Here is a 27,100-nt window from a genome sequence, read left to right on the forward strand (position 1 = left end):
TATTGAGGTGACAAGAGCTGAATGCATTACTCCAAGTGCAGCCTAATCAAAGTTGTATAAAGTTGTACATGACTTCCTGACCCATGCGCACAATGCCCCTACCAATGAGGGCAAGCATACCGTAACCCTTTCCACTCTCTACCTGGTTGTGTTGCCACTTTCAGGGAGTTATGGACACAGACCCCAAGATTCTTTTCTACATCAATGCTGTTTGTATATTTTCCCCTTGCAATTCACCCCCCACAGTGCAACATCTCAAACTCGCTGGATTGAACTCTATCTGCCATTTTTCCACCAATGATTGTAGTTGATCTATATCCCACCATATACTCTGACAGCCTTCCTCACAGTCTGCAACCCCAGCTATCTTGGTGTCGTCTGCAAACTTTCTAACCAACCCAACTATGTGTACATCCAAATATATATGTATAACACCGGAAGTTATAGAGTCATACAACACAGAATCAGGTCCTTCAGCCCACCTTGTCCATGCCGACCAAGATGCTACATTTAAGCTAGACTGATTTGTCTGCATTTGGCCCATATCACTCTAACCTTTCCTATCCACGATCCTGTCTTTGAAATGTTGTTGTGGTATCTGCCTCAACTTTCTCCTCTGACATCTCATTTCATATACCCACTACCCTTTGAGTGAAAGCATTGCCCCTTTTGGTTAAACCAATGAAGGAAAGCATACCACACACCTTTCCCACTTTATCTACTTGTGTTTTCTCAGTGTATTTTATTGCAAAGAGTTGATGGGCTGCTTTGTCTCTTCAGCAGCTGTCTCCAAGAACCCTGTGGTTAGCACCGAAACTGCGGACACCAAGAAAATAAAAACCAAACTAAAGAAGTTCCTACAGCGGAGACCTACGCTGCAGACTGTGAAGGACAAAGGTTATATCCAAGGTAAGGGTATTAGACTGCTCACAAACTGGTGAAATTCACTGGGCAGAGTTGAGGCAGCCATTTATTTTCAGCCACTTTGCTTTAACTGGAGTACCTCAGAATTAAATGGTGTTTCAAATGAACTCATTATTTCTAACCCTGGTAACAAACTGATCAGCATCCAGTGAGACCACTTTGGTGCAGGCTGCAACTTTACTGTGTCACCATGTTGTGGGTTGAGCGAGCTGCACCTGTTTTTGGACAGAAGCCCCAAGGGCAACTCTTCTGCATGGTTTTTCATTCCTGTCCGTTCACTAAATAATTACTGCCTACACAAATGCAACAGTAAGCAGTGGACATCCTGTTGCAACTGGGTGAACAGAGCACAGGGAAATATTGCCCGCAGTGAAGATCGCAGAAAGCAAACTGTCATATTTTTACTACAATACTAGACCAAGTGGACCTGTTGGGCCCATTCCTCGTGGAGGGGGGACAGGGAAGGGGAGAGGGTGTGAGTGAGTGAGCCCTGGACCCAAAGCCTCTCCTGTATTGGTGTAGCACCCTCAACTCCTCCACTCAATCCCCCTTACCCCCCCCTCCTCCACCCACTGACCCACTCCATCCCCCCTACCCACCCCACTTGCCCCTCCCCTGCCCCCACCCCCACTTGCCCCTCCCCCACTTGCCCCTCCTCTACCCCCACTCCCCCCAGCCCTGTCTCCACCCCCATTTCCCCCTCCCCACCCGTATTCCCCCTCCCCCTTCCCTCACCCCCACCTCCCTCCCCTCCTACCCCCACTCTCCCTGCCTGCACACCACTCCCCCCCACCCCCAATCTTCCCTCCTACCCACCCCCACTCTCCCCCACCCCAACTCTTCCCTCCTCCCAACCCCCACCCTACCCTCCCCACCCCCACTGTCCCCCCCACTCTTTCCGCCCCCCCCACCCCCGCCCCCTCCTCCCCAACCCCCCCACTCTCTGCTCCCCCACCCCCCTTTCCCCCCCACTCTCTCCTCCCTCCCCTCTTCCCCACCCCCATTCTCCCCTGCCCCTCACTGTCCCCCTTCCCCCCCCACCCCTACTCTCTCTTACCCCAACCCCCTCACACCCACCCTCCCCTGCATCCCACCCCCACTGTCCCCCTTCCCCACACTCCTCCTCCCCCCACTCCCACTCTCCCTCGACCCCCTCCCCCCCCCACCCCCACTCTCTCCTCCCACCCCCCCTCCCACACTCTCTCCTTCCCCCCCACACCACTCCTACCTCCACCCTCCCCTCGACCCACTAGACCCCCCTCCTCCTCCCCCCTCCTCCTCCCCCCCCTCCTCCTCCCCCCCTCCTCCTCCCCCCACCCCCCTCCTCCTCCTCCCCCCCATCCCCCTGTCCTCACCCCCCACACCCACTCGACCTCCCCTCCTCCTCCCCCACCCCCTCCTCCTCTTACCCCCCATTCCCCCTCACCTACTTGACCCCCCCCTCCTCCTCCCCCACCCCGCCTCCTCCTCCCCCCACCCCTCCTCACCCAATCCATCCCCCCTCCTCCTCATCCCCCCATACCCCCCTCACCCACTCCATCCCCACCCCCTCCATCACCCCTCCTCACCCACCCCTCTCCTCCTCCCCCCTCCTCCAACTCCCCATCCTTCCCCTGACGCTCTCGTCACCCCCTCCCCTCCCCCCATTGGCCACTGCTGTCACTCGGGCTGGTTTGTTAACTATTTTAACGGCTTTTTTGGCTGTGGGCCCGGCAACGCAGCTTTAAGCTCCTCTGGGGTTGCGGGCGTTTGAGGGGAGAGAGGAAAGGGGAGAGGAAGGCACTCAGCATGGCATTCCCATCAATCGGGCGGGAGTCCACCCCCCCTCGGAGTGGGATAGGCGACGACACCTCCCGACGGTCAGCTCTGCCCGATCTGAGGAATGTCAGGCACGAGGCATGCCGGGACGGGCGGCGGTGCACCGGGACGGGCGGCGGTGCACCGGGACGGGCGGCGGTGCACCGGGGGGGGGGAGGGGGGGAGCGCGAGCTCATCTCCTGAAGACCTGCGGCTGCCATTGTGACGTCACACGCTGAAGACCTTCAAGAAATGGGTTAGGAAGGAAATTTTTAAACCTTAAAATCTCTCTAGTTTTAAAAATGTAGCTTCAATTTGAATGAGAGTTGTTCGACATTATGCCCAGGATAATGGTGAGTAACGTGGGCCAAACATTGTGGCACTATGGTGTACCGTTTTGGCTGTGCAAACCACAAAAGTTATGGTGGACACATACACACAAACAGAGAGTTTTAGTAATATACTAGACCAAGTGGACCCGTTGGGCCCATTCCTCGTAGAGTGGGGACAGGGAAGGGGAGAGGGTGTGACTGAGTGAGCCCTGGACCTAAAGCCTCTCCTGTATTGGTGTAGCAACCTCAATCCCCCCACTCAATCCCCCTTATCCCCCCATCCTCCCCCCACTGACAAACTTCATCCCCCCTACGCACCCCCACTTGCACGTCCCCACCCCCAGTCCCCCAGCCCTGCCTCCACCTCCATTCCCCCTCCACACCCCTGTTCCCCTCTCCCCTCACCCCCACCTCCCTGCCTGCACCCCACTCTCCCCCCACCCCCAATCTTCCCTCCTCCCCACCCCCTCTCCCCTCCTCCCCACCCCCACTCTCCCCTACCCCCCTTCCCCCCACCCCACTCTCTCTTACCCATCCCCCCCATTCACCCCTCCCCCAACCCTGGCTCATCCACTCCATCCCCACCCCCTCCAACCCCCCTCACCCATCCCTCACCCTCTCCACTCCCCTCCTCCTCCCCATCCTCCTCCTCCCCATCCTCCTCCTCCCTCATCCCACCTCCTCCCCCCTTCCTCCACCCTCCTCCTCTGATGCTCTCGTCACCCCATCCCGCTCCCCCTCCCCCCCATTGGCCACTGCAGTCACTCGGTCGAGCTCTGCCCCCCCCGGGTTTGTTAACTTACTTGGATGGATGGATGGATGGATGGATGGATGGATGGATGGATGGATGGATGGATGGATGGATGGATGGATGGATGGATGGATGGATGGATGGATGGATGGATGGATGGATGGATGGATGGATGGATGGATGGGTGGATGGATGGGTGGGTGGGTGGGTGGGTGGGTGGGTGGGTGGATGGATGGATGGATGGATGGATGGATGGATTGATTGATTGATTGATTGGTTGGTGGATTGGTGGATTGGTGGATGGATGGATGGATTGATTGATTGATGGGTGGATTGATTGATGGGTGGATTGATTGATGGGTGGATTGATTGATTGATGGGTGGATTGATTGATGGGTGGATTGATTGATGGGTGGATTGATTGATGGGTGGATTGATTGATGGGTGGATTGATTGATGGGTGGATTGATTGATGGGTGGATTGATTGATGGGTGGATTGATTGATGGGTGGATTGATTGATGGGTGGATTGATTGATGGGTGGATTGATTGATGGGTGGATTGATTGATGGGTGGATTGATTGATGGGTGGATTGATTGATGGGTGGATTGATTGATGGGTGGATTGATTGATGGGTGGATTGATTGATGGGTGGATTGATTGATGGGTGGATTGATTGATGGGTGGATTGATTGATGGGTGGATTGATTGATGGGTGGATTGATTGATGGGTGGATTGATTGATGGGTGGATTGATTGATGGGTGGATTGATTGATGGGTGGATTGATTGATGGGTGGATTGATTGATGGGTGGATTGATTGATGGGTGGATTGATTGATTGGGTGGATTGATTGATTGATTGGGTGGATTGATTGATTGATTGGGTGGATTGATTGATTGATTGGGTGGATTGATTGATTGATTGGGTGGATTGATTGATTGATTGGGTGGATTGATTGATTGATTGGGTGGATTGATTGATTGATTGGGTGGATTGATTGATTGATTGGGTGGATTGATTGATTGATTGGGTGGATTGATTGATTGATTGGGTGGATTGATTGATTGATTGGGTGGATTGATTGATTGATTGGGTGGATTGATTGATTGATTGGGTGGATTGATTGATTGATTGGGTGGATTGATTGATTGATTGGGTGGATTGATTGATTGATTGGGTGGATTGATTGATTGATTGGGTGGATTGATTGATTGATTGGGTGGATTGATTGATTGATTGGGTGGATTGATTGATTGATGCATGCATCCATCCATCCAATTTTAGACTGCGCTTCATGGTCACGATGGCGGTCTCTTGATGAGGTGAGATTCACCCCATTCAATGTGTGTTGTGATGCATATGTTTCTCCAATTGCACTGGATGAAGTTCAGCCCAGACCATCACACAAACCAAATTCTCTTCCATTGACTCCATCTATACCACACGCTGCTTCGGCAAGGCCAGCAGCATAATCAAGGTTGACTCGCACCCTGGCCATTTCCTTTTCTCCCCTCTCCCATCAGGCAAAAGGTACAGAAGTGTGAAAGCGCACACCTCCAGATTCAGGGACAGTTTCTTCCCAGCTGTTGTCAGGCATGTCCACATCCTACCACAACCAGAGAGCAGTCCTGAACTACTATCGACCTCACTGGGGATCCTCGGTCTATCTCTGATCGGACATTATTAGCTTTACCTTGCACTAAACGTTATTCCCTTATGTAACTGTGTACTGTAAATGGCTCGATTGCAATCATGTATCGTGTTTCCGCTGGCTGGTTAACACGCAACACAAGCTTTTCACTGTACCTCTGTGCACATGGATCTGGAAAAGAGGAATTGTTTGATGCAGGAAATGTTGGATTATATCAGGCAAATGTTGCTGGCCTCAGAGATGGGGTAGTCAACAATATGTCATTCAGTAGGTGACGAGCACTTGCCCAATATTGATCTCTCACCCCAATATTGATCTCTCACCCCAATATTGATCTCTCACCCCAATAATCAGCAGGCTGATATTGCTTCAATGGAATATGAATGTGATGGTCGATGTAACTGATCTACAATAATATAGTTATGTCTCCCATTATTAATGTTTTTATTCAATTTATTGCGTGCAGCTACATTGATGTCCGAGCTCCCTCATGTTAATGTACATAACTATAATCGCAAAAAGTCCATTCAGCCCATTGATTAACAGAGCAATCCCATTAACAAATACCTTTCACTGCAGCGTATGCAACTGATGTATTGTGTGTATGTTGCCAGCGTTAATGAAGTGATACACATTGTTTTGAAAACGTGGTCTATGTGAATTCTAGACTGAGGATACAAGTATATTTATATCAATGTATTTGGAGATGAATACATTTATGTCTGAAAAAGGGTCTCAACCCCAAATGTCACCTATTCCTTTACTCCAGAGATGCTGTTTGACCCGCTGAGTTACTCCAGCTTTGTGTGTCTATCTTACATTTATGTTCTCTGTGTAGGTGCAGATAGACAATGGGGTGACAGTCCCACTGCTGTATATTGGCCATATTCAGTTTGATCTTTGTCCTTTTCCTGCTCTCTTCTTTTGCTGGGTTATTTGTAGTGTGGCTGCTGTGGTTCAACGTCAAAGTCAGAGACTCAGTGCTTGTCTGGTTTTTGTTTTCCAGACCAGGTATTTGGCTGTGAGTTGGCGGACCTGTGCCGAAGGGAAGGCACCACAGTGCCACGCTTTGTGCTGAAATGCATCCAAGATGTTGAGAGACGAGGTAATGGTCCCATCACCCATGTGGAGGTGACATCTTGGATTACTTGTTCCCAGCAGAAGAATATATTTTCAGCTCTATTTTTCATGATTACTCTTAAATATCCAATGGCACACATTAACAGGAAAGATAATCCTCCCTGTCCTTTCTCTACAATAATGATTTTACTCCTCTCCTTTCTTTAATAGGTGTAGAAGGATCTGGACCAATTGCAGGCAAATAGAATGAACTTATATAGGCTATCCTGGCTAGCAGACGAGATGGGCCAAAGGGCCTATTTCCATGCCCTCTGACTCTATGACTCTTTTAGCCCCTGTGTAACATTACACCATTAACTCTTTCTAACACTTTGCCTTCCATACTTTACAGTTTGCATTTATGGGCACTTGTGTAACAGGTGACTTATGTAAACTCACATTAACATGAGAAAATCTTTAAGCCCACTGATGCCCCTGGTGTCTGACGCGCTATGTTCTGCCAGCCCTGGATATTATTCTCAATTTGCTAGAAACAGGAGTCAGCCTGTCCATCCCTGAAACTTGCTTCGCTGCCCGATAAGATCATGACTGAAGATAGACACAAAATGCTGAAGTAACTCAACAAGACCGCTGAAGAAAGGTCTCGACCCGAAACATCACCATTCCTTCCCTCCAGTGATGCTGCCTGTCCTGCTGAGTTACTCCAGCATTTTGTGTCTATCTCTGGTGTAAACCAGCACCTGCAGGTCCTTCCTGCACTAGATCATGAGTAATGTGGTCTTGGTCTCAGCACCACTGTCTCACACACTTGGAATTCAAATATCTGCCAGTCTCCATCTCCTCCCATTTCTTAGACGTGAGAGTTTGTACATTTGGTCTCTGTAAATTGTTCCTCCATTTGGATCATAGATGGAAGACCTTATTCTGAAACTTGCCTCCCTATTTCAAGATGCCTCTGTGAAAGGAAACATCCTCTCAGCATCTACTCTATCCGTGCCTCTGAGTCTTTACATGGAGCATGAATAACTGGAGGAATGCATTGATTTATAACAACTACAGCATGGAAACAGGCCTGTCCGGCCCTACCAGTCCACGCCGACCATTCTCCCTGACCTAGTCTCATCTACCTGCACTCAGACCATAACCCTCTAACCCTCTAAACAAACGACATTCTCCTCTCCTCCGACGCTGGCAACCTCAACATCCTCATCCTACTTGACCTCAGCGCCGCCTTTGACACCATAAATCACTCCATTCTCCTCACCCGACTTGAAACCTCCCTTAACATCACCGGCACAGCCCTATCCTGGTTTAAATCTTACCTCTCTGACAGACACCAGTTCATCTCCATTAACAACTGTAAATCCCCCACCGCTCCCCTCCCCCAAGGTGTCCCCCAAGGCTCAGTCCTTGGCCCCCTCCTCTTCATCCTCTACCTGTTCCCCCTTGGTCAATTAATCCGCCGTCATGGTCTCAACTTCCACTGCTTCGCCGATGATATCCAGCTCCTCATCTCCACCAAGTCAATCTCCTCCACCACACACTCTACACTGACAAACTGCATTACTGAAATAAAATCTTGGCTTCAATCAAACTTCCTCAAACTCAATTGCAACAAATCTGAAATCATCATCATTGGTCCAAAAATGCTCACCAAATCCACCCAAAACTTCATCCTCAACATTGATGGTCTCCCAGTATCCACCTCACCTCACATCCGGAATCTTGGAATCATCCTTGATCAAACCCTCTCCTTCGACAAACACATCAAACACATCACAAAGACAGCCTTCTTCCACCTCAAAAACATTGCCCGTCTCCGTCCATCCCTCTCCTCCACAGCTGCAGAAACCCTCATCCACGCCTTCATCACCTCCCGTCTGGACTACTGCAACAGCCTCCTCTATGGCGCACCCTCAAAAATCATCAATAAACTTCAATACATTAAAAACTCCGCTGCCCGTCTACTCACACACACCTCGATCCGTGACCATATCACCCCCGTCCTTTATAAACTCCACTGGCTCCCCATCCCCCAGAGAATCCAGTACAAAATCCTCCTCATAACCTACAAAGCCCTCCATAACCTGGCCCCATCCTACCTGACCGACCTCCTCCACAGGCACACTCCCACCTGCACCCTCCGCTCTGCCGCTGCCAATCTCCTATCCCCCCACATCCGGACTAAACTCAGATCCTGGGGGGACAGGGCTTTCTCCATCGCTGCTCCCACCCTATGGAACTCACTACCCCAAACCGTTAGAGACTCCCCCACACTCACCACATTCAAAACATCGCTGAAGTCTCACCTGTTCAGTACTGCCTTCAACCACTGAAGGTCACCTCACCTACTGTCTCCTTTCTCTGTTCATTTATTTATTTACTTATTTATCTATTTATTAATTTCCCTATGTTCTCAAAATCTCTGTAAAGCGTCTTTGAGTATATGAAAAGCGCTATATAAATAAAATGTATTATTATTATTATTATTAATCCCCTCTTATCCATATACCTATCCAATTTACTCTTAAATAATAAAATCGAGCCAGCCTCCACCACTTCCACCGGAAGCCCATTCCATACAGCCACAACCCTCTGAGTAAAGAAGTTCCCCCTCATGTTACCCCTAAACCTTTGTCCCTCAATTCTGAAGCTATGTCCCCTTGTTGGAATCTTCCCCACTCTCAAAGGGAAAAGCCTACCCACGTCAACTCTGTCCGTCCCTCTCAAAATTTTAAAAACCTCTATCAAGTCCCCCCTCAACCTTCTACGCTCCAAAGAATAAAGACCCAACCTGTTCAACCTCTCTCTGTAGCCAAAGTGCTGAAACCCAGGCAACATTCTAGTAAATCTCCTCTGTACCCTCTCCATTTTGTCGACATCCTTCCTATAATTTGGCGACCAGAACTGCACACCATACTCCAGATTCGGCCTCACCAATGCCCTGTACAATTTCAACATTACATCCCAACTTCTATACTCGATGCTCTGATTTATAAAGGCAAGCATACCAAACGCCTTCTTCACCACCCTATCCACATGAGATTCCACCTTCAGGGAACAATGCACAGTTATTCCCAGATCCCTCTGTTCCACTGCATTCCTCAATTCCCTACCATTTACCCTGTACGTCCTATTTTGATTGATTTGAATCTCCTTTCTCTGCACTTTCCAATTGAGGCATTCAATCTTTATCATTGCAGTGTCTACTCCTAATTTCCTTGTAATTAATGATTTGGTGCTAATTAACTGAAGACAGGGTGGTGCAGCTGGTCGAGCTGCTGCCTCATAATGCCAGAGACCTGGATTTGATCTTATGTCGGCAGCTGCACGTTCTCCCTGTGACCACGTTCTCCCTGTGACCATCCTCTGGGTGCACTGGTCTCCTTGGATATCTCACACATGAATGTCTCTGTAAATTGCCTGGAGTATTTAGGGAGTTGGTGAGAACGTTGGTTAACGTAGAACTACTATGAATGGATGAACAATGGTTGGTATGGACTCAGTGGGCCGAAGGGCCTGTTTCCATGCTCAATCTTTCAATTTAATCAAAAGGTGTACGATACTGCTGCCTCTGATAGCCTTGTTTGATGCCACAATGTTTTCAGTGCAATTCTAACTGAAGATGATCCATGCAGAGGTTGTTTACTGATGTCTCTTTGTTGATAGGTTTGGATATTGATGGTTTGTACCGAGTCAGTGGGAATCTGGCTGTCATTCAGAAACTACGGTTCAAGATCGATCACGGTAAGCCACCGTCACATTGTAATGTCTTTTTTCACACCCAACAGTTTGCATTTACAGGCACTTGTGTAACAGGTGACTTATGTAAACTCACATTAACATGAGAAAATCTTTAAGCCCACTGATGCCGCTGTGGTCTCTGGGCTGGAGCTCCCCCCCCACCCCCGTGGTCTCCACCCTGGAGCCCCCCCCCCCCCCACCGTGGGCTCTGCACTGGAGCTCCCCCGTGGTCTCCACCCTGGAGCTCACCCCCCCACCGTGGGCTCTGCGCTGGAGCTCCCCCCTCCCCCGTGGTCTCCACCCTGGAGCTCACCCCCCCACTGTGGGCTCTGCGCTGGAGCTCCCCCCCTCCCCCGTGGTCTCCACCCTGGAGCTCACCCCCCCACCGTTGGCTCTGCGCTGGAGTTCCCCCCCTCCCCCGTGGTCTCCACCCTGGAGCTCACCCCCCCACCGTGGGCTCTGCGCTGGAGCTTCCCCCCTCCCCCTCCCCCCCCCAGTGGTCTCCACGCTGGAGCTCCCCCCCTCCCCTCTGTGCTGAATAGTAAACGTATGTATGCATAGTGAGAACTTGCCTTACATCCGACTTGCACGAAGGTCTGCAGAACATAACCCTTATGTACGTCAGGAGGCATCTGTATAGGGTACAGTTAACAATAAATGTGGCAGGGGTGCTTTGAAGGAGTGATAGGAAACTGGATCACTGCCTTGCTAATGCTAGTCACCTTGGGGAGTCCCAATACCATGCAGCATGGCGATGACCTTGTGTGCAAACGTTTGTAGGCAAGACATGAACCCTTGGGAGAGGAGGATTGTCATTTGCACTGAAAAATGTTTGACATTTGCCCTGGGCAGGGGTTGACCTTTTCTCTGGGGATGGGGTTGACCTTTGCCCTGGGGATGGGGTTGACCTTTGCCCTGGGGATGGGGTTGACCTTTTCCCTGGGCTGTTTGACCTTTGCCCTGGGGATGGGGTTGACCTTTGCCCTGAGGATGGGGTTGACCTTTGCCCTGAGGATGTGGTTGACCTTTGCCCTGGGCAGTTTGACCTTTGCCCTGGGGATGGGTTGATCTTTGCCCTGGGGATGGGGGTGACCTTTGCCCTGGGCAGTTTGACCTTTACCCTGGGGATGGGTTGATCTTTGCCCTGGGGATGGGTTGATCTTTGCCCTGGGGATGGGGGTGACCTTTGTTCTGGGCAGTGTTTGTCCTGGGGCCAACTCAGTGGAAGCAGATCGTGATGGTACTTTCCCTCTTCCTGGCCAGACGAGAACGTGAACCTTAATGATGGCCCGTGGGATGATGTTCACGTTATCACGGGGGCTCTGAAACTCTTCTTCCGGGAGCTGCCTGAGCCACTCTTTCCATTCAACTACTTCAACAATTTCATTGCCGCAATCAGTAAGTAAAAATGGAAGGTGTTTTTGCGATCCTATCACTCTTTGCAGTTATTACCTTTCCCAACAGTTATTGCTAAAATCGCTAAATTGTCTGTGATCGTTTCATGAGCAAAACACGAAGTGCTGGAGGAACTCAGGGGTTCGGGCAGCATCTGGGGAGGAAATTTCTTCAGACCGGTTCCTCAAAACTTGCATTCAGCGGTCTGAAGATATGTTCCAACTCAAGACGACACCTGCACATTCCCTCCCCAGATCCTGCCTGACCCACTGAGTTCCTCCAGCAATTTGTGTTTTGCTCAAAATTCCAATGGCTGCTGTCCCTTGTGTATCATAGAAACATAGAAAATAGGTGCAGGAGGAGGTCATTTGGCCCTTCGAGCCAGCACCGCCATTCTTTGTGATCATGGCTGATCATCCACAATCAGTAACCCGTGCCTGCCTTCTCCCCATATCCCCTGATTCCGCTAGCCCCGATAGCTCTATCTAACTCTCTTTTAAATTCATCCAGTGAATTGTCCTCTACTGCCTTCTGTGGCAGAGAATTCCACAAATTCACAACACTGGGTGAAAAAGTTTTTTCTCACTTCAGTTTTAAATTGCCTCCCCTTTATTCTTGGACTGTGGACCCTGGTTCTGGACTCCCCCAACATTGGGAACATTTTTTCTGCATCTAGCTTGTCCAGTCCTTTTATAATTTTATACGTTTCTATAAGCTCCTCTCTCATCCTTCTAAACTCTCGTGTATGCAAGCCAATCTTTCCTCATCCGACAGTCCTGCCATCCCGGGGATTAACCTCGTGAAACTACGCTGCACTGCCTTGAGAGCAAAGATGTCCTTCCTCAAATTAGGAGACTAAAACTGCACACAACACTCCAGATGTGGTCTCACTGGGGCCCTATACAACTGCAGAAGGACCTCTTTACTCCTATACTCAAATCCTCTCGTTATGAAGGCCAACATGCCATTAGCTTTCTTCACTGCCAGCTGTACCTGCACGTTTACTTTCAGTGACTGATGTACAAGGACACTCGGGTCTCCTTGCACTTCCCTTTTTCCTAATCTGACGCAATTGAGATAATAATCTGCCTCCTTGTTCTTGCCTCCGAAGTGGATAACCTCACATTTATCTACATTATACTGCATCTGCCATGCATCTGCCCACTCACTAAACCTGTCCAAGTAACCCTGCAACCTCCTAGCATCCTCTTCGCAGTTCACACTGCCTTCTAGCTTTGTGTCATCTGCAAATCTGCTAGTGTTTTAATTCCATCATCTCAATCATTAATATATATTGTAAATAGTTGCGGCCCCAGCACCGAGCCTTGCGGCACTCCACTCGCCTCTGCCTGCCATTCTGACAGGGACCCATTTATTCCTACTCTTTGTTTCCTCTCTGCCAACCAATTGTCTATCCATGTCAATACCCTACCCCCAATACCATGTGCTCTAAATTTGCCCACTAATCTCATTTGTGGGACCTTATCAAAGGCTTTCGGAAAATCCAGATACATTCCCTTTTTTGTTACCTTCTGTTGTCCTTTGAAAGTTTCCCAATCCTCTGGCGTCCCGTTACTCTTTGCTATGTTATACCCCTTTTCTTTTAGTTTTATTCCATTCCTAACTTCCCTTGACAGCCTCTTACTCCCCTTAGAATCTTTCTTCCTCTTTGGAATAAAATGACCCTGCATCTTCTGGATTATGCCTAGAAATTCCTGCCATTGCTGTTCCACCGTCATTCCTGCTAGGATCCTTTCCCAGTCAACCTTGGCCAGCTCCTCTCTCATGCCTTCATAGTCCCCTTTGTTTAACTGCAACACTGACACTTCTGATGAAACCTTCTCCCTCTCAATTTGCAGATTAAAACTTACCAAATTATGGTCACTACCTCCTCGCAGTTCCTTTACCTTGAGTTCCCTTATTAAGTCTGGTTCATTGGACAACACTAAATCCAGAATTGCCTTCTCTCTAGTAGGCTCAAGTACAAGCTGCTCTAAGAATCCATCTCAGAGGCACTCTACAAACTCCCTTTCTTGCGGTCCAGAACCGACCTGATTTTCCCAGTCTACCTGCATATTGAAATCTCCCATAACCACAGTGGCATTACCTTTGTTACATGCCAGCTTTAACTCCTGCTGCAACTTACGCCCTACATCCAGGCTACTGTTTGGGGGTCTGTAGATAACTCCCATTAGTGTCTTCTTACCTTTACAATTCCTCAATTCTATCCACAGCGTCTCCCAATGTCACCCCTCGCAAGGGATTGAATTCCATCGCTCACCAACAGAGCTACCCCACCTCCTCTGCCCACCTGCCTGTCCTTTTTACAGGACATATAACGCAGAATATTCAGTTCCCAGTCCCGATCCTCCTGCCGCCATGTCTCTGTAATCCCCATAGTGCCATATCTACCAATCTCTAACTGAGCCTCAAGCCCATCCACTTTACTTCTTATACATTGCACATTCATATTTCATACTTTTAATCCATTACTTACCTCACCTTTCACATCAATTCCTATTTCACTTGGCCATACTCACCTCTCCCTTCATGAGCTTTTTGTTCCCTTAATTCTGGTGTCTTTCTTAACTTTTTCAATACTCTCTTTCCCTTTAACTCCAGCCTTGTTTACCCCATTTGACCCCCCCCCCCCCCCTCCCACTATTTAGCTTAAACCCACCCGTGTAGCAGTGGCAAACCTGCCTGCCAGAATGCTGGTCCCCCGCCTGTTGAGGTGCAACCCGTCCCTTTTATCAATTCACCCTTACTCCAAAACAGATCCCAGTGGTCTAAGAATCTAAATCCCTGCCCCCTGCACCAGCTCCTCAGCCACACATTCAGGTCCCATATCTCCCTGTTCCTGCCTTCACCAGCACGAGGAACTGGAAGCAGACCGGAGATAACCACCCTGGAGGTCCTGCTTTTCAGCCTTCTTCCGAGCTGTCCAATGTCGTGTTGCAGAATCTCTTTCCTCTTGTTCCCGACGTAATTTGTGCTGACATGCACGACCACTTCCCACTGCTCACCTTCACACTTGATGATAGACACAAAATGCTGGAGTATCTCAGGGACATCATTGTTTCGCTCAACAGCTTCGCCCAGTCCGCTTTAACCAACCTGATCTCCCGGTGGCTCAGCACTTCAACTCCCCCTCCCATTCCCAATCTGACCTTTCTGGCCTGGGCCTCCTCCATTGTCATAGTGTGGCCCAGTGCAAATTGGAGGAACAGCATCTCATATTTTGCTTGGGCGGTTTACACCCCAGCGGTATGAACATTGACTTCTCCAACTTCAGATAGTTCCTCTGTCCCTCTCTTTCCCCTCCCCCTTCCCAGCTCTCCCATTATCTTCCTGTCTCCTACTGCATCCTATCTTTGTCTCACCCCCTCCCCTGACATCAGTCTGAAGAAGGGTCTCGACCCGAAACGTCACCCATTCCATCTCTCCCGATATGCTGCCTGACCCGCTGAGTTACTCCAGCATTTTGTGTCTACCTTCGATTTAAACCAGCATCTGCAGTTTTTTTCCTACCCTTTCACCCTTGAGGATGCTCGGCAATCAATAGACAATAGACAATAGGTACAGGAGGAGGCCATTCGGCCCTTCGAGCCAGCACCACCATTCAATGTGATCATGGCTGATCATTCTCAATCAGTACCCCGTTCCTGCTTTCTCCCCATACCCCTTGACTCCGCTATACTTAAGAGCTCTATCTAGCTCTCTCTTGAGAGTGATCAGCCATGATCGCATTGAATGGCGGTGCTGGCTCGAAGGGCTGAATGGCCTACTCCTGCACCTATTGTCTATTGTCTATTGAATGCATTCAGAGAATTTGCCTCCACTGCCTTCTGAGGCAGAGAATTCCACAGATTCACATCTCTCTGACTGAAAAAGTTCTTCCTCATCTCAGTTCTAAATGGCCTACCCCTTATTCTTAAACTGTGACCCCTGGTTCTGGACTCCCCCAACATTGGGAACATGTTTCCTGCCTCTAACGTGTCCAACCCCTTAATAATCTTATACGTTTTGATAAAATCTCCTCTCATCCTTCTAAATTCCAGTGTATACAAGCCTAGTCGCTCCAGTCTTTCAACATATGATAGTCGCGCCATTCTGGGAATTAACCTAGTAAACCTACGCTGCACGCCCTCAATAGCAAGAATATCCTTCCTCAAATTTGGAGACAGGTACTCCAGGTGCGGTCTCACTAGGGCCCTGTACAACTGCAGAAGGACCTCTTTGCTCCTATACTCAACTCCTCTTGTTATGAAGGCCAACATTCCATTGGCTTTCTTCACTGCCTGCTGTACCTGCATGCTTCCTTTCAGTGACTGATGCACTAGGACACCCAGATCTCGTTGTACGTCCCCTGTTCCTAACTTGACACCATTCAGACAATACTCTGCGTTCCTATTCTTACCACCAAAGTGGATAACCTCACACTTATCCACATTAAACTGCATCTGTCATGCATCCGCCCATTCACACAACCTGTCCAAGTCACCCTGCAACCTCATAGCATCTTCCTCACAGTTCACACTACCACCCAGCTTTGTATCATCTGCAAATTTGCTAATGGTACTTTTAATCCCTTCATCCAAGTCATTAACGTATATTGTAAATCAGTCCGTGATGTCCTGGATCCTGGCACCAGAAAGGCAACACACCATCCTTGAATCCCGCTTGTTGCCGCAGAAACCCCTGTCTGTACCTCTCACGATGGAGTCCCCTACTACCACGGCTCTGCCTGACGTCGGTCTCTTCGGCTTTGCCTCAGCGCCACGTTTTGCCTCGCAGTCCTGTCCGCCGCTCAGACTGGCAGTGTCTTCTGTCCCAACAGCTTCCAAGAGGGTGAACCTGTTTTCAAGAGGTACAACCCCCGGGGTCTCCTGCACTCCAAGCTTCCATCCCTTCCTCACCGTCACCCACCTTCTCTCTTCCAGTTCCTTTGGTGTAACAATCTCACTGAAGGCCTTGTCCAGGAATGTCTCGTTTTCTCGGATGATCCTGAGGTCATCCAATTGCCTCACCAGTGCCTCAACACGGTCCTTCAGGAGCTGAACCTGGACACACTTTCCACAGTTGTAGCAGCCAGAGGCACCAGCGGTGTCCCTGACCTCCCACATCCTGCAAACATCACACTGACTCAGCTTACCTGTCATTTCTTCACTGTGTCTCACCCTCTCCAACTTTTGGGCGTAATCTCCTCCCTCAGCCTCCTCGCCAAAGACTCTCGAGCCAAAGACTCGCACTTTTCTCACAAGGCATTTCCCTCGACAAGGCCGCTCCCCTTCTTAGCCAATCCCCGCACTCACTCCTTCACCTGCCGCTCCTCTGCCAACTCACTCCTTCACCTGCCGCTCCTCTGCCGACCTTGAAGGTGTCTGTGCTCAGTTCATGATTGAATAAAGACAACATTGAGTAAGTCTGTGATTGTTAGACTACAGACCCATCTGCTGGCCAGCCCCTGCCAATACAAAGGAATAACTGTGGTTGCAGAGGAATTGGGGACAGCGTGATCATTGTGCTATTTTAAAAGGCATTCTTAATACTGCTGTAAAAATGACATTGAACCCATAAAGCAGGAACATTTTGGTTGTATTGTAAGATTTGTCTTGCAGTTTCTCCTCACTGAACTAGCACTGGAGGGTGTGAGCTATAGGGAGAGGTTGAGTAGGCTTGGACTCTATTCCCTGGAGTGCAGGAGGATGAGGGGTGATCTTATAGAGGTGTATAAAATCATGAGAGGAATAGCATAGAGTCTCTTGTCCAGGGTAGATGAATCGAGGAACAGGGGACATAGGTTTAAGTTGAAGGGGAAAAGATTTAATAGGAATCTGAGGGGTAATGTTTTCACACAAAGGGTAGTGGGTGTATGGAACAAGCTGCCAGTTGAGGTTGGAACTATCTCATTGTTTAAGAAACAATTAGACAGGTACATGGATAGGACAGGTTTGGAGGGATATAGACCAAGCGCAGGCAGGTGGGACTAGTGTAGCTGGGACATGTTGGCTGGTGTGGGCAAGTTGGGCCAAAAGGCCTGTTTCCACATTGCCACTCTAAGACTCTTTAAACTTGTGCAATGTGTTTACAGTCACAAGCAGCCAGGGTGTGTAATGGGCTACATGATAACAGGGTGTGTAATGGGCTACATGATAACAGGGTGTGTAATGGGCTACATGATAACAGGGTGTGTAATGGGCTACATGATGAACAGATGTGGATTTGCATGACTCTCTAGATCTTAGCTGTGGCTTCCTTATTTCTCTGCATGCCTGACAGAATAGAAAATGTTTAATATGAATTAAATAATTGTCATAAGTTAAGCTTTGGTCTGCATGCATCTTTACTGAAGTGTTAGTTTTTTTTAATTTATTTCTAATGCTCTCTACCCAGTTCAATGTAGTTCTTCGAAGTTGGACATGGGAGTCATAGAGTGATACAGTGTGGAAACTGCCCCACATACAGTTTCAGGACACCTTCTGGGATCCATCTCATAAATTCTGCCCCGTGTAAGCCTTTAGCACTGAGCAAGCCCCGATCAATATTGGAAGAATTAAAGTTGCTCAGTGTGACAGTCTGTTGCTTTGGCTTGTTTCTGTGATCTGTCTATATATCTGTTGATCCTGTCTATCTCTATCTATTGGGAGGCCAATTGTATAATCCAATTAGAGTGACTATGGCTTTCTTTAATTTTGAGCTCAACCCATACAGTCTCAGTGGACAAACCTTCCATGTCTCTGTGCCGCTGAATCCTTGATATGTCAAGTAACTCCTCCACCTGTCTGTCACGTCTGAAGTATTGAAACTCTGGAACAATGAGCTGTCAGATGGTTCCTCTAATAATCAAGTCTCCATAATGGCCCCCAACATCATGGTTCCAAGCATTGATTCAGGCTCTATGTTCATCAGCTTTACCTACGATAGTCTTTGCGTTAGATTAAACACACTTCAGGCCATTAGTTTCATGCTATTCCTTACCCTCTCCCTGCTTGTCGTATGACATTAATATTCGACCCATCAAAAAAACCCAGGCCTGCATCCACCATCTCTTGCCAGACTTTGTCCTGCCCCATCACCCAGCTTTATCCCCAATCAGAAAAAGAGTCCCAACACAAAACATCACCTATCCATGTTCTTCAGAGATGCTGCCTGACCGCTGAGTTACTCCAACATTTTTTTTTGTAAACCAGCAATGTTCATACCGCTGGGATGTAAGCTGCCCAAGCGAAATATGAGGTGCTGTTCCTCCAATTTGTGCTGGGCCTCACTATGACACTGGAGGAGGCCCATGACAGAAAGGTCAGACTGGGGGTGGGAGGGGGAGTTGAAGTGCTTGGCCACCGGGAGATCAGGTTGGTTAAGGCAGACTGAGCGAAGGTGTTGAGCGAAACGATCACCGTCTGTTAAGTGGCTGTAGGTAAGAATGTCATTGTTCCATTGTCAGTATATGTTAGAATTGAGCACCTGTGACTTTTGGATTTGCCTCTGAAGAGATCCCAATGGTCCAAAAGTCTGAATCCCTGCCCCCTGCACCAACCCCGAGCTGCCAGATGAAGTAGTTGAGGCAGATACAATAACATTTAAAAGACACTTGGATAGGTACATGGATGGTAGAGGTTTAGAGGGACATGGGCTGGGCACAGGCAGCTGGGACTAGGTTGGATGGGGCATCTTGGTCAGCATGGACGAAGTGGCTGATGAGCCACCTCCCTGCTTTATGACTCTTTAACTCCTTGTATTCCACCAGATCCCAGATCGTCTTTGGGATCTGGATCGAAATGGCAATACTCAAAGGAAACTGATGCAGTTTCATGGGGAAACCTTGCAAACTCCACTTAGTCAGCACTGGAGGTCAGTATTGAACCTGGGTCACTGGAGCTGTGAGGCAGCAGCTCTCCGATCTGCACCACTGTGATATTCTGGTACGAGAGGCCTTGCCTTCACTATCTGCCAATGTGAACATTTACTAATAGCAACCCTCTGCTGGACGCTCTGTTAGCCCTCATTGCACTGACCTTTGGTGGACTTGCACAGCTTTATTTCTGTCAGAATAGTACACACCACCACCCTGGGAGGGGGACCATTCCCAAAATTTGAATTTTGTGATTTTGTTCCCGACACATTCAAATTGCTGCCATTTATTTTCCAGAACTGGGAGACCCTGTTCAGCGTTTGAGCTACATGAAGGAACTAATCAATTCACTCCCTGAACCCAACCATGACACCATGCAAGTTCTCTTCAGACACCTGTGCAAGTGAGTATTGCCCACACGCACCCCCTCCCCCACCAGCGATGAATATGAATGCACTCCAGCCTGCAGTTCCTGGCCGCACTTGCCTTTAATGGTGTAGATAAGGTAGACAGTCAGAACCTATTTCCCAGGATGAAAAACACAAAGAGCAGAAGGCACAGCTTTAAGGTGTGAGGGGCAAAGTTTAAAGGAGATGTGCAGGGCACATTTTTTAACACAGGATGGATGGTGAGTGCCTGTAATGTGTGCCTGGAAGGCGGTGGTTGAGGGAGGTACAATAGTGATTTTTAAGAGATGTTTGAATAGGTATATGGATATGCAGAGAATGGATGGATATGGATTATGTGCAGGTACATAGGAATTGGTCTTGTCATGTTCAGCACAGTCATTGTGGGCTGAAGGGCCTGGTCTTGTGCTGTACCACTCTATGTTCTAATGGTGTTAGTTGATGCAGTGAAGTGGTATGTTTGAAGCCAAAGACAGATATCTTTTTAAATGGTGGCGATTGTTGACATTTTTGTAAATAAAAGAGTAGGAATCCCTTTAACTTCACCATGGCTGCATCCCCACCCACAGCCTCTACTCGCATACAGTTGCCTCTTCTGCTTATTTTAATAATTTTCTTTGCCTCTTTTGACTCCCTCCATCTCTCCTATATCTCTGACAGCTAAGGAAGCATTTCGTATTAATATCTTACTTCTGAAGTGTTTTTGCCAATGAAACTCCTCTGTGCCAATTGCTTTCATCAATTTGAGAATGTTTAGTACTCATCAATTAAACTAAAGACATTACCCCATGCAACAGGGCGTGTGGTCCAGCAGGTGCTTGTTGGTGCTCCATGTACATCCAGGCAAATAATTCTAAACACATTCCCCCTGCTTCTACAATGCCTCTTAAAGATGGGTCCTTGTCCTTAGATCCAGTTTTCAATTCATTCAATGTTGCATCTACACCTTCATTCTGGACACTCAAACTACTGGAAGCAATCTGCCCTGATCTACCTTTTCCCATCCATTCATCACTTTAGTTTAATTTAGAGATACAGAATAGAAACAGGCCCTTCAGCCCACTGGGACAGCACCGACCAATGATCCCTGTACACTAGCACCGTCCAACACACTAGGAACAATTTACAATTTTAACCGAAGCCAATTAACCTACAAACCTGTATGCCTTTGGAGTGTGGAGGAAACCAGAGCACCCGGAAAAAACCCCACTCAGTCACAGGGAGAATGTACAAACTTGTAAAGACAGCACCCGTAGTCAGGATTGAACCGGTTCTCTGGTGCTGTAAGGCAGCAATTCTACCCACTGCGCCACTGTGCCACCCTCAAAATCACTTGATAAATAGAGAATGTTTTACCCTATAAGTTGCTAGCAACATTGTGTGCTCATTGATTGCATAAAATTACTTGTGACCTGTACTTTAGGATGTCTTGAGATGTCTTGAGATTATGAATGACACCATAGAAAGACAGTCACAAACAAACACAGCAGGGAATTGGGAGGAAGCTATTTCCAGAAACTGCTTATAAAGTGGGATGTGCTATCACAAAGTGTAGTGGTGTAAATACCAGGGAAGGTTATGCTGACAAAGTTAGTTAAGGGAAGGTGGAAACTTAGACACCAACATGGACCAATGGGCCGAATGTTCCTGTGCCACACCTCCACGTAATTTCATATTGCCTCAACAAGGTTTAACAGTTAGAGTTCATCTCTGCAGGTGTGAGGAAGAGATTCTGTCATTGGATCTGCATCTGACCAACTGATTCTAGATCACCCCATGATTGTCACACCAACTGATGCTTTTTGGAGAATAAAACACCAATGCGCTGGTTATGTTTATTTAAAATGTTTGCCCCCTGTTCTAGATCAAAGCCGCCTCACAACAAATCAAAGCATTTAGATTATTTTGTTGTATGAATAATCAATGGAGCATGAAATAGCTCCAGTCTTTCAGGTGAAATGTGTCAGAGGGAACTGCAGATGCTGGTTTACACCAAAGATACACAAAATGCTGGTATAACTCAGCGGGTCAGGCAGCATCTCTGGAGAGAAGGAATGGGTGACGTTTTGGGTCAAGACCCTTCAATCTGACTCTACTCCAGAGAAGCTGCCTGTCCCGCTGAGTTACTCCACCATTTTGGTCTATTTCCAGGCTTTGCAGAGTTTTCAATACCTCTCCCTTTCTCTTGCAGTGTGATAGGTTATCGTAGTCAGAATCGGATGACCTCGCAGAGCATGGCCATTGTGTTTGGCCCCACCCTTCTGAAACCTGAAGTGGAAACGGGAAACATGGCAATCCACATGGTCTACCAAAACCAGATTGTTGAGTTTATCCTCAATCAGTTCCAGCATCTTTTCAATGAAAACCAGGAGTTGGCGGGTATTAGATGAGCAATGGTGTGAGTGGAGCGTGCGCGTGTGTGTGTACATAGTGAAATGAGACAGAGGTGTCTGCATGCACTAGATCCAGCAAACTCGGCCGTGACAAAGACTATACTTCAAGACAGGATGGATTTCAACTTCAAGACAAGCCCAGTAAAGAAATTATTCAAAGTAGTGGGTGAACTTTTCGGACCCAGGCCCATGTAAATCAGCCTTCACCTGCAGATGGATGACTCTGCTAATCCATTGATCCTGTCTTTAAAGACAAAGTTGGTTGTTTCTGCATTTGAGAAGAGATGCCATGCTGCCTACAACATCCTCCTGGGAGCCACATCTGGGTGCTTCTGTCTGCAGCTGTTTCTCTCTGTGTAATGGTGGTTCCTGGGACTTGACTTAATAGGAAGTGCTTGCAATGAATCTGCACACAGCATGTTAATACATGCTTCTCTCTCTGTTGCTCAAGACATCTTTTAAAAGACTTGAAACCATTGATAAGGAAACTGTCAAAGGCTGATGGTGATTTGTGTTCAAGAAGCCCTCGTTCTGCTGGGTGAGATTGCACTGAAATCAAAATGCATGATTTTATAAAAACACAATTGAAATGGGACAAAGTTAACACTGGAGAATAAGTCTGGCATGAGGAGCTGAAACCCAGATGTGAAGTGTTCTGATGACTCGGATAGCAAAGCACATGAGGGATTACGTGTGGTTGTCTGTTCAGGATGACCAAATCTTCCATTAACCTAAATACTCGGTCTCTTCTGACACTTTAGACCAAAGAAGAAAATTTACTTAAACAAGAAAAATACTGACAATTGGGGGAGAATATAAAATTGAGTATAGGTAATACTGGGCTTGAGAAACCAGGACAGATGACCAATGAGCAAGGACAAATGTGTTCCCTTAACTCCAATTAACCAGCAAGCATTTTTGTTTTGAAAGATGGAATTAATTTTTTTAAGGCCAAAATCCATTGTGCAGAGCACCAAGGAAAGCTGAGGTGAGGTAAATGAACATGTGGCACGGTGGCGCAGCGGTAGAGTTGCTGCCTTACAGCGAATGCAGCGCCGGAGACTCAGGTTCGATCCTGACTACGGGCGCCGTCTGTACGGAGTTTGTACGTTCTCCCCGTCACCTGCGTGGCGTTTCTCCGAGATCTTCGGTTTCCTCCCACACTCCAAAGACGTACAGGTATGTAGGTTAATTGGCTGGGCAAATGTAAAAATTGTCCCTGGGGTGTGTAGGATAGTGTTAATGCGCGGGGATCGCTGGGCGGCGCGGACCCGGTGGGCCGAAGGGCCTGTTTCTGCGCTGTATCTCTAAATCTAAAAAAAAAAACAATGGTTTCAGAATAAAGGAGAAGGGTTTTGGATTGTGGAATTTCATCCCTGAAGTCCTGGTTAAGGATGAACTGGATTAGCAAAAGAGTAGCTCAGGACCACGGTCCTTTATTCCATGTCATTAGTATATCTCTAGTGATGCCAATCATAAATGAAGTCTTAATCTCCATCTGACATGAAGGTTGATAAAGGACGACTGCCTGACTCTGCGTTTCCAATGAGAAGCATTGGCAGGAACATTGAAAGTGCCAATTCATTTCCCTTGTTGTTTTTCATTATAGCAGAATGTTACTAATGGAGCATTACAATGGAGTAATGTCAGATTGGATGGATTATTGGGAGGGGCCCAGGAAATCTATATTGTTGTGGGGTTAAAGGATACAGTTTTATGCTTTGATCACTTGCACTAAACATGCAATTCACTAGTGGCTTTGTGGATACTTGGAGTGCTTCCAAAATCCAGGTCCATTGTGAAAGTGAATTGTGGAAACAACAGCAGCCTACAGCCACTGTTTTATTGCATGTTCAGCACATAGATACATAGGCAATTGGTGCAGGAGTAGGCTATTTGGCCCTTTGAGCCAGCATCGCCATTCAATGTGATCATGGCTGATCATCCACAATCAGTACCCTGTTCCTGCCCTCCCCATATGCTTTGAATCCGCCCGCCCTAAGAGCTCTACCTAACTTTCTTTTGAATGCATCCAGTGAATTGGCCTCCACTGCCTTCTGAGGCAGAGAATTCCACAAATTTACAACTCTGTGTGAAAAAGTTTTTCTTCATCTCAGTTCTAAATGGCTTGTGTGCACAAGCTTTTTTTATAAAGTAAAAGTGCACAAATGAGGGGAAGTTACAACAAGGCATTCAGAGTGTGAACGGGGACACGCTGGAGAATGATGGGTGGAATCAAACCAAAAGTGATCAGAAATGAAAAAAAACCACTTATGGTGAAGTGAATTAGCAGAAGAAATTTGGATGGGTTTAATGAAGTGCAGACCGCAGCCACATTGCCCATGTATACTGTGCTGAGATCACCACTGTATGAGCTCTGTGCACATGGACCAACACACACATTGCTGCCTTGTGCACATATTTTACACTTTAGAGAAGTACATCGCAAAACATTGACCAGAAATGTGGACAGATCCTTGCAGTGATCTGACATGTTAGTGTCGTTGGTACTCCACACTGTTAGATGGTCTGGCATTAATCACTCTAAAACGATTAAAGGTGGGAACTTGTTTCATTCTCCTTTCATCCCTTCCATTCACCAGTGTGGAACACTGTATCCCCATTGACTGACAAGGCCTTTTGCACATTAAACATTAAGGATGGGAGCAATCTGAGAGATGGAACCCTCGAATACTTTCCTTTTTAAAAATGTTCTACTTTCTTTAATAAAATTGGTACTCTGGTGATGATTATCCCAATTAAATGGAAAGATTAAATGGAAAAATACTTACAAACAAAAAATAAATTCAGCGGAAAATCTTGATTTAATTCCTGTAAGATCTGCCTTAGCTGCCCATGCAAGAATAATAGAATGATGGAACAATCCTGTTCTTTAACTTGGTTAATCATGTTAGCATCATGGTTAACACGCAGTACAATAACTTCATCAGATCGTTATTTGGTAGAGTAGTTACATCATGTGCAAAACTCTTAACCATAATTTCTGCAATAAGGGACCATTTTACATGTTACTTAGACAAGTGGCTTTCTAAGCAGGTAATATTGAGGTTTGCTGCACATTTTCTTGGGATTAATTTTAATCCTACTTTAATACTTGCTCCCAAATCCCTTAAAACTCAAAGGTATGTTTTTGGCAAGGTGCAGTTTGCTTCTGCTAATTTGCTTATTTAATGTTTGTGCCTGCTTCCTGTGTTCCTTCAGAGCCTATACTTTTGAACATTGTAAATAGCTTTTAGAAAGAGACTCAAAAGTATGTATATTATTTTAAATCAGTTTAAATGAAAGCAAACTGTGGATCTGGGTTTGTTGTTTTAAGAATAGTTTTATAGCATTAACTCTGAAACTGCTGGTTTTGAATGCAATGAAGTCTCCAGCCTCTGCTCTTACAGTAGTCGTTGGTGTCGGATGTTTTAAAACTTTAAATATGGTGCTGGTCACCTGACAAGAATTAAAGCTTGAAATCCTTCTCTTAATATGCTGAATTTAATGTCCAGCATTAAAATACCAAATGTGATCAATTCATGCTTCCAAGATGGCACCGAACCCAGGCGATTGCTTGCTAGCCACAGAAGCAGATCTACAATCACACGTTACAATCGCTCCACACTCTTAAATCTCTACCTTATCTTGTACCTACACTGTAAATGGCTCGATTGTAATCATGTATTGACTTGCTGCTGACTGGTTAGCACACAACAAAAGCTTTTCACTGTACCTGACAATAAACTAAACTGAATTGAGATATCCAGTGTGGGCAGAGGGGAGAGATTAATTTTCCACACAGTCCCTGTGTGGGCCTCTTCCTTGTATGCTCAGAATCTGTCACACAGTCCCTGTGTGGGCCTCTTCCTTGTATGCTCAGAATCTGCCACACAGTCCCTGTGTGGGCCTCTTCCTTGTATGCTCAGAATCTGCCACCCACCACTGTCCGTTTTACAGCAGCTTCTCTGTTCCCTGCAGAAGCAAGATCCCTGCTTCTGTTTTGGAGTTTGGAGAGGTTCCTCAGATCAGGGGACGACTGCCTCCATTCCCCGCTCTCCAGTAACACTGGACAATTCCTCAAATCACGGTACTTAGGCCCACTGGGTGTGAAGCTACTTTGCCCCTGTGCCTCCCTCTCAGCTCCTCAGACCCTCCAGAGATCTGCAGCTTGCTGGTGCCTTCAGTCTATCCCCATAGTTCAACCCTTCCATTCCCACTAGTGTTCCCCCATCCTCCAGCAACATTCCCTGCAACATTCAGCCTGTAAATGACGAGCCCCCTCACCCTTCCTGTCTCGCTCCTCATCCCACTGCATAAAGTGCACTGAGACTTCTCAATTTAAATACTTGTTCTTGTACATACATAAAAAATAAAGTATTGTTCGGAAATTGTAACTTCAGCTCTCTCGTTCCACCTGATGCTTCTACCTGGTACCTCTACTGGAACATGAATGTATATTGATAAGCAATGACATTGTTGGAGATTGCAGGTTATGTACAATACTTTTTTCCATTAATAAAGAAATGGAAATGTTATCATGCCATTTAAAAGTTTATAATTTATTTTTAAAATGTTAACTTGATTAATTTATTGCATAATTGTAGGGGAGATGGTTGTAGTCGCGGAGAAGGTAGAGAAACAAAGAACTACATAGAGTGATACAGTGTGGAAACAGGCCCTGCAGCCCAACTTGCCTACACTGAACAACATATCCCATCTACACCAGTCCCACCCGTCTGCATTTGGCCCATATATCCTTGTACC

At 47.3% G+C, this 27,100-nt stretch overlaps 1 protein-coding gene across 3 annotated transcripts in view; it reads left to right on the forward strand.

The window, feature by feature from the left end:
• Positions 1-26,819, forward strand: part of LOC144607513 (rho GTPase-activating protein 27-like) — a 235,782-nt gene extending 208,963 nt beyond the window's left edge. Inside the window, exons 12-17 of one of the 3 annotated variants that reach the window (XM_078424405.1) lie at positions 781-909; positions 6,466-6,564; positions 10,209-10,286; positions 11,547-11,681; positions 19,831-19,936; positions 22,132-26,819. In XM_078424405.1, the coding sequence (XP_078280531.1) occupies positions 781-909; positions 6,466-6,564; positions 10,209-10,286; positions 11,547-11,681; positions 19,831-19,936; positions 22,132-22,330 (746 nt within the window). In that variant the 3' untranslated portion in view covers positions 22,331-26,819. The remainder of the gene's footprint in view (positions 1-780; positions 910-6,465; positions 6,565-10,208; positions 10,287-11,546; positions 11,682-19,830; positions 19,937-22,131) is intronic. The other 2 variants (XM_078424406.1, XM_078424408.1) reach the window with 2 other exon arrangements.
• The last annotated feature ends 281 nt before the right edge of the window (positions 26,820-27,100 follow it).

This window comes from Rhinoraja longicauda, chromosome 29 (genome assembly GCF_053455715.1).
Source record: "Rhinoraja longicauda isolate Sanriku21f chromosome 29, sRhiLon1.1, whole genome shotgun sequence".
Taxonomy (NCBI): Eukaryota; Metazoa; Chordata; class Chondrichthyes; order Rajiformes; family Arhynchobatidae; genus Rhinoraja; species Rhinoraja longicauda.